This window comes from Mirounga leonina, unplaced genomic scaffold (genome assembly GCF_011800145.1).
Source record: "Mirounga leonina isolate KUSES-001 unplaced genomic scaffold, KU_Mleo_1.0 Mir_159434, whole genome shotgun sequence".
Lineage (NCBI taxonomy): Eukaryota > Metazoa > Chordata > Mammalia > Carnivora > Phocidae > Mirounga > Mirounga leonina.
This window is the reverse complement of record NW_023270403.1, coordinates 1-6,587: the sequence shown is the minus strand read 5'-3', so window position 1 is coordinate 6,587 and position 6,587 is coordinate 1. Positions and strand designations below refer to the sequence as shown.

The 6,587-nt window shown below is 40.7% G+C and overlaps 1 protein-coding gene across 1 annotated transcript; it reads right to left on the bottom strand.

The window, feature by feature from the left end:
- Window positions 1-5,788: 5,788 nt before the first annotated feature.
- Window positions 5,789-6,582, bottom strand: LOC118014692 (olfactory receptor 2A1/2A42-like; the record flags this gene model as incomplete). The annotated part of the gene is given in 2 exon segments (XM_035011057.1): window positions 5,789-6,324; window positions 6,327-6,582. Coding segments are annotated over 2 exon segments (693 nt in total), but the record flags the coding sequence as incomplete, so codon positions are not given.
- Between the last annotated feature and the right edge of the window lie 5 nt (window positions 6,583-6,587).

The following is a 6,587-nucleotide window of genomic DNA, read 5'->3' as shown; positions in this document are numbered from 1 at the left end:
CTGTGCCTATTTATACTTCCACCAACAATGTGTAGATGTTTACTTTGACCCACATATTCACCAACTGTGCAGAGTATTGGCTTCCCCCCCATCTATTGGCTAAAACATAAGTTCTCATTTTATTTTATTTATTTTTTTTAAAGATTTTATTTATTTATTTGACAGAGAGAGACACAGCGAGAGAGGGAACACAAGCAGGGGGAGTGGGAGAGGGAGAAGCAGGCTTCCCGCTGAGCTCAATCAATGTGGGGCTCAATCACAGGACCCTGGGATCATGACCTGAGCCGAAGGCAGACGCTTAACGACTGAGCCACCCAGGCGCCCATAAGTTCTCATTTTAAAGTAGATTTTCCTGATTAAGGATGAAGACATCTTCGTATTTATTATTGACTTAGTTTTATTCTGTGAATAGTCTGTATCTACGTATTTTTGTTTATCTTTTTCATGGATTTGTATATTACCCTTCTGTGTTATATATGTTAAAATACATTAGGTATATTATTATCCCCTTTCTTAGGATGAATTTTCAGGCCATTGAAAAATTCAGTCTTACTCTTCTTGAGCTTTAGTTTATTGTAAATAGGCAAGGGTCCACAGGTCAGGCTCTGTGTGGGGGACAGTCTAACTTAGTTATAGACATGGTCTTCAGCTTTTGGAAGACTTAGATGAGAGTCCTACTGTGCCCCTCACTAGCTCTGTGATCCCTGAAGGGTACTTAACATCTCTGTGCCTTGATTTTTTTCATTATGAATGAAATCTAATGGTAAAACTTACCTCTGGGAATTGTTGTAAAGATTAGATTGATAGTAATGGACGTGTCCTCATAGAACAGTACTTGATGTGAAATAAGCAATCAATAAATGCAAACTCTTAATATTATTATGCCAGTCATACAACACCAGACAAAGATCTGGGACCCTTTGCAAATGAACAGTATTCTTAATCCTTTCCAAACAGGGTAGCAAACTTTTTTTTTTTTAGGGAGGACAGTTCATATGGAATATGTCTTATTCTCTATTATGCCATCCATAGTTCCAAGATCATTAATATATGCAAACTCTTCACTAGTTTGGTATTTACTTTTGAATTCCTTCTATGTGCAAGGTTCAGGAATTAATTGTATTCAGTTATTCTCAAAATAATCCATTTAATTTTGTCTCCTAGTAAGAGAAAAAATCGAAATGCTAGAAAGTTAGCAGAGAGGCATAGAATTAGAGGTACTTATAGATCATCTAGTCTGACATTTCATTTTACAAGTGGGAAAACCAATGCCCAGAGGAATTAAGTGATTTTTCTAAGGTCACATGGTAACCTGGTAGAATTGGCAGAATTGAGATAAGAACCCAGATGTTCTGCCTCTGAGCCAGCCCTCTGAGGGTGAAACCAGACTGTGCTCACAGACACACCTCTTCTCCTGGCCCAGTGGTGTTACACAAATTAAAAGCAAACAAATAGTGGCGAACAAGCAAAACAAAACAAAACAAAACAAAAAACCAGATGAAATTGAAGCAGTGATCTAGTCAAAGTTCATCAAGAAGGAAGGAAAGCAGACCCTTCCCTGTGGTCTGGGAAAAGACATCACAACTGTGACATCCTGTGAGACCCCATTCTAACTCTCCTTCCCCTTTTCTCCCTAAGAACCATAGATTTAACAATGCTTCTCTTTTGCATTAATATTCAAAGTGTGGTCTGTGGCAGCATCAGCAAGATAGGAGAGATTGTTCGAAATGCAAATCTCCGCCCAACCCATTCAGGCCTGCTGAATCATAGCCTGCATTTCTGCAAGATCTTCCTGCATTTCTGCAAGATCTGCACCAGTCTACACCATCTAATAAAGAATAAACAATCATCCTACAGGTCAGTGCCCACGCCACATGCCAAAGACACTGGGGAATCCAATTCCAAATGGCTTGTGAACTAGCTCCCACCTACAGCATCCCACCCTCTCATTTTCAGTAGTTAAACCCCTAATTCTCCACCATCTTGCAAGACAGAGGAGGATTCACACCCTCTTCATGGCTGCTGGGCGAGCACCAGCACCACCTGGCATACTGTAGAGGCTTTTGCAATTTGGCATGCTCTTTTTTAAAAGGCTCATATCCTCTCTCCTACATCATAGAAAAGAATATGCATGACTCTTTTTTTTATAGTAAGGGGGAAATACCTTCTAATATGTTTGTAATTCTCCCACAATCACTGGAAAATGAGACATAATTAATCACTAATATTCACCCTGTAAGGAGAAACTTTTGCAAGAACTGAGTGCATTCAAAACGAAAAGTGACTAATGGACAAGAAGATGTCTAACTTTCAAAGGGTAATGGCTGCTGTATTTAAGTTACATATTTTATGAAGCTACATTTTTTTTTGGATAGGAGTCTAGGCTAAATGATCACAGATGAGTCAGCATTTATTGACTACTATGACATGAGCCTAGTCTAGCCATCGAAGACGTTAAGGATCAGAAGGTCCTTTACAAAAGGATCATTCAATGTTAATCTAGATTGGATTGACTGGATCTGAATTCTGATTCCACTACTTAATATTTTTACGACATCGAGTATGTTACCTAATTCTCCAAACCTCGATTTCCCTTCTATAAATGAAAATACCATTAATACTTCACAGCTCTGATGTGAGGATCACAGCTAAAGAACTTAACATAGTGCCTGGTACACAGCCATTACTAAATAAATTTTAGCTACAATTATTTCCTATCATAGTCTGTTTTGCAAATAAAAGGATTTTGGAAAATGTAGAAGTCCTAAGATAGTTTAACATTGAAAACTGTGTGTAGTTAACTGATAAAGGTTCATTAATGTACCCTACCAGTGCTTGCTGAGTGCCTCCTTGGGGCTAGGCAGTGTGCTAGTGTGGATGGAAAAGTGGTGAACAGATTCCAGTTCCCACCCCAGGCGAGTTCCCATCTTACCTGTGAAGGCTGATTGATACCTACCCGACCAATGTTCTATAAGTGCCACCTGAAAGATTATAACAATTTTCTTTTCTTTTTTTTTTTTTTAAAGATTTTATTTATTTATTTGAGACAGAGAGAATGAGAGACAGAGAGCATGAGAGGGAGGAGGGTCAGAGGGAGAAGCAGACTCCCCGCCGAGCAGGGAGCCCGATGCGGGACTCGATCCCGGGACTCCAGGATCATGACCTGAGCCGAAGGCAGTCGCTTAACCAACTGAGCCACCCAGGCGCCCTATAACAATTTTCAACACCAAAAATGAAATCTAAATTCCTTTGTCTTGGGAAAGGCCTCCTTTAGATAAAATACTATCAAGTATCCATTTTAATCCTATTCCATCACTACTCCAACAACAGGAAACCAAATCATCTGTCTTCCCTTCCACTTTCCTGCTCCCCGTGCAGCTCATGGTCAGGGCCCTCCTTGGTCTCTGACCCTTGGAGTCAGGTTCTTCCTTGTTACCACACCCACTGTACATTCCAGTTTACAGTCAAGGTGCTTCCTCTAGCAAACAAAAGCTTCCGTCTGAAGCCTAATGCCCATCACTTGGTCTTAGTCACTGGTTTTGTTTCACTGCCTTGATTTCTCTGACCATTATCCACAGATAGCTCCAAAGAGGCCATGTTACCCAGTGGTTATGACTATAAGGTCAAGAATCTGATTGCCTCAGTTCAATCCTGGACTGGACAGTCAGCATCTGTGATACTGGGCAAGTTACTCAACCTCTCTGTGCTTCAGTTTCCCTATAAGTAAAGTGGGGATATTGTTTTTTGCCTCAAAGGACTGTTTTGAGGATTAAATAAGACTATATATAAATAAGACTATATATATATATATATAGTACATTGACTGGCCAAGAGAGAGAAAAAGAGAGAGGGAATGAGAGAGAGAGAGAGAGATTATGGTGTTGTTATCTTGGTGTATTGGTTCTGGGTTTCAGCTCAACTAAATCACCAATCTCAGTAAGAATGGCCTTTATTCTCATCTTCTTTATGTTCTGTGTTCCTCTAGAAGTCCAAAGATTTTTGTGACTCTGCCCTTAGGAGTCATTGTCCATGACAACCAGGTTCTCATAAATGATCTCATCTTCTAGGCCTTATAGAGCATAGATCAGCTCACTGTGGCACATGAGACTGGAAGTATACCCTCTTTCACATAACACATCCATCTTTGGAATAATTTAGCTTTGTTCTTTATTGATGACACTGATGTTGGTATAGACAATGCACGCTGTTGTGGTTAAGTACTGAGGGCTTAATTTAACCACAACAGACTGTTGTCTGAGCTAGACTGTCAAGGCAAAAACCTGACATTTGCTAGTTTCTGGTATGTGTGTATATAATAGAGTGATAATAGGATCTTCTTCATGGCTTTGTTACGATGACTAAATGAGATGGTCCATGGAAAGTGCTATCAATACATAGCATATAGCACTGGAGAGCAATTAACCAAAATGTTACTAGTATAAAAACCCATTTTTTGAACTCTGCTGCCCACACACAGTAATTAAGAGTTGGGTTGAGTAATTATTGATTCCCAAGAGCAACACACTTATTCTTCTGAGCAAGTCTTTTGTTCACTCTTACTATGAAATTGTGAAAGACTGGATGCAAGCGGCCATCCTAGTCTCAAGACAGGTTAGAAAGTAGATTTTAGGGGTGCTTGGGTAGCTCAGTTGGTTAAGTGTCCCACTCTTGATTTCAGCTCAGGTCATGATCTCAGGGTCCTGGGATCAAGCCCTGTGTTGTACTCCATGCTCAGAGAAGAGTCTGCTTCTCCCTCTCCCTCTGCTTCTCCCCCCACTAGCATTCTCTGTCCCTGTCTCTCTCAAATAAATAAATAAAATATTTTTTAAAAGAGGGTGGATTTTATAGGTAATACCCTACAAAGCCATCTGAAATGTATAGGATTCATCCCTGATCATTGGATCTGTACTGTAGAAGGAATCTGTAAAAACCAATCCTCTACCAACCTGGAATAGCCAGCTATGCTATACTAGCCACTTAACAGTCTCTGGTCAAATTTCCTATTTCGAGACACATAGTGAGGGAAATGATGCACATGCAGACCAACCCAGATGGAAGTGCTGATAAAAAGACACCAGAAAACTACATATTGAGATAGTCTGTATATCTACATAATTTACAGATCAACACTCAAAACACTCAAAATTTTCTGGAGAATCCATAAATAGCCCAAATTGTTTTCTTTGATACCCCTTATAAGCCTATTCAACAAGAGAATGCCCAGTTTGGCTCCTTTGCTAGCTACTAGTAACAAGTTTATCTCTGAAGCTGTGAACAATATGCACTGTTCTCACACTGTCTACAGATTTTTCCTTCTCCTCTCCTTTGTCCTATATACATTGCATTGATTTTGTTCCTTCACTCAGCCTGCCCATTTACTCCCTGAATCAATCATTTTCATCCAAAACTTCTCACCATCATGCAACACACTAAATAAATATCTGAGTTATTATTTAACAGTTATCTTTATCAGGACAAGTACAATTTTAGGAGAATGGACAAGTGTGACTCTGGGTTTGGGGGAATGACTGTCCTTCACAGCAGCTTTTTTTTTTCTTCCAAATCTTATGATATATGTGGTTAGTGAGTTTAAACACTTAGGTTAGAGAGGTAGATAGACTGTATTCTACTTCTGGGACCCAGAAAATGAATTAAAACCATTTTTAATTTCACAGATATTAAATTCAATGAGCAATAAAAGAAAAGAAAATCATATCTGATAAAATCACACTTGCTAGATAATCCATGAATACTACACATCTAAAACTTTTCATTCAAAGGAAGAGGGAAGGCTTGCTCTTGTGTCCTTTAGGCACATCTAAGATGAGAGTAGTGAAATTTTCTGGATTTAGGCAGCAATCAAACTCTTAGGCTGGTGATTCCAATGTCACTCCAATTGGGAATGACTTTCCTTGTACAGCGCTCTCCTCAGGGCACTCCTGACCTCTGCATTTCTCAAACTGTAGATCAGAGGGTTCAGCGTAGGGTTGAAAAGACTGTAAAACAAGAAAAGGATTTTCTGCTCTTCCTCAGGGTGGCAGGATTTGGGGGCCATGCACATGACAATGGCACTGCCAAAGAAGAGCCCCACCACACAGAGGTGGGAGGAACAGGTGGAGAAGGCCTTTCTGCGGCCCTCCCTGGACTGGATCCTCAGGATGGCAAACAGGATGTGTGAGTAGGACACCAGAAACAAGCAGAAGGGCCCGACTAAGATAAACATACAGGCAACAAAGATGACCACTTGGTTGAGCCAGGTGTCGGCACAGGCCAACTTGAGGACAGACAGGATTTCACAGAAGAAGTGGTTGATTTCATGAGGCCACAGAAGGGCAGCCTCAGGATGAGGCTCACATGGACCAGGGCCAGCAGGGAGCCACATGCCCAGGAAGTCACCACCAGGGTGATGCAGACCCTCCAACTCATGGTGGCAGAATATCGGAGGGGGTGGCAGATGGCCACATACCGATCATAGGACATCACCACTAGGAGAAGACATTCTGTCAGAGCAAAAGTCAAAAAGAGAAAGGTCTGTGTCAAGCAGCCAGCAAAGGAGATGGGCTTGTCTGGCTTCAGGAGGTTCACCA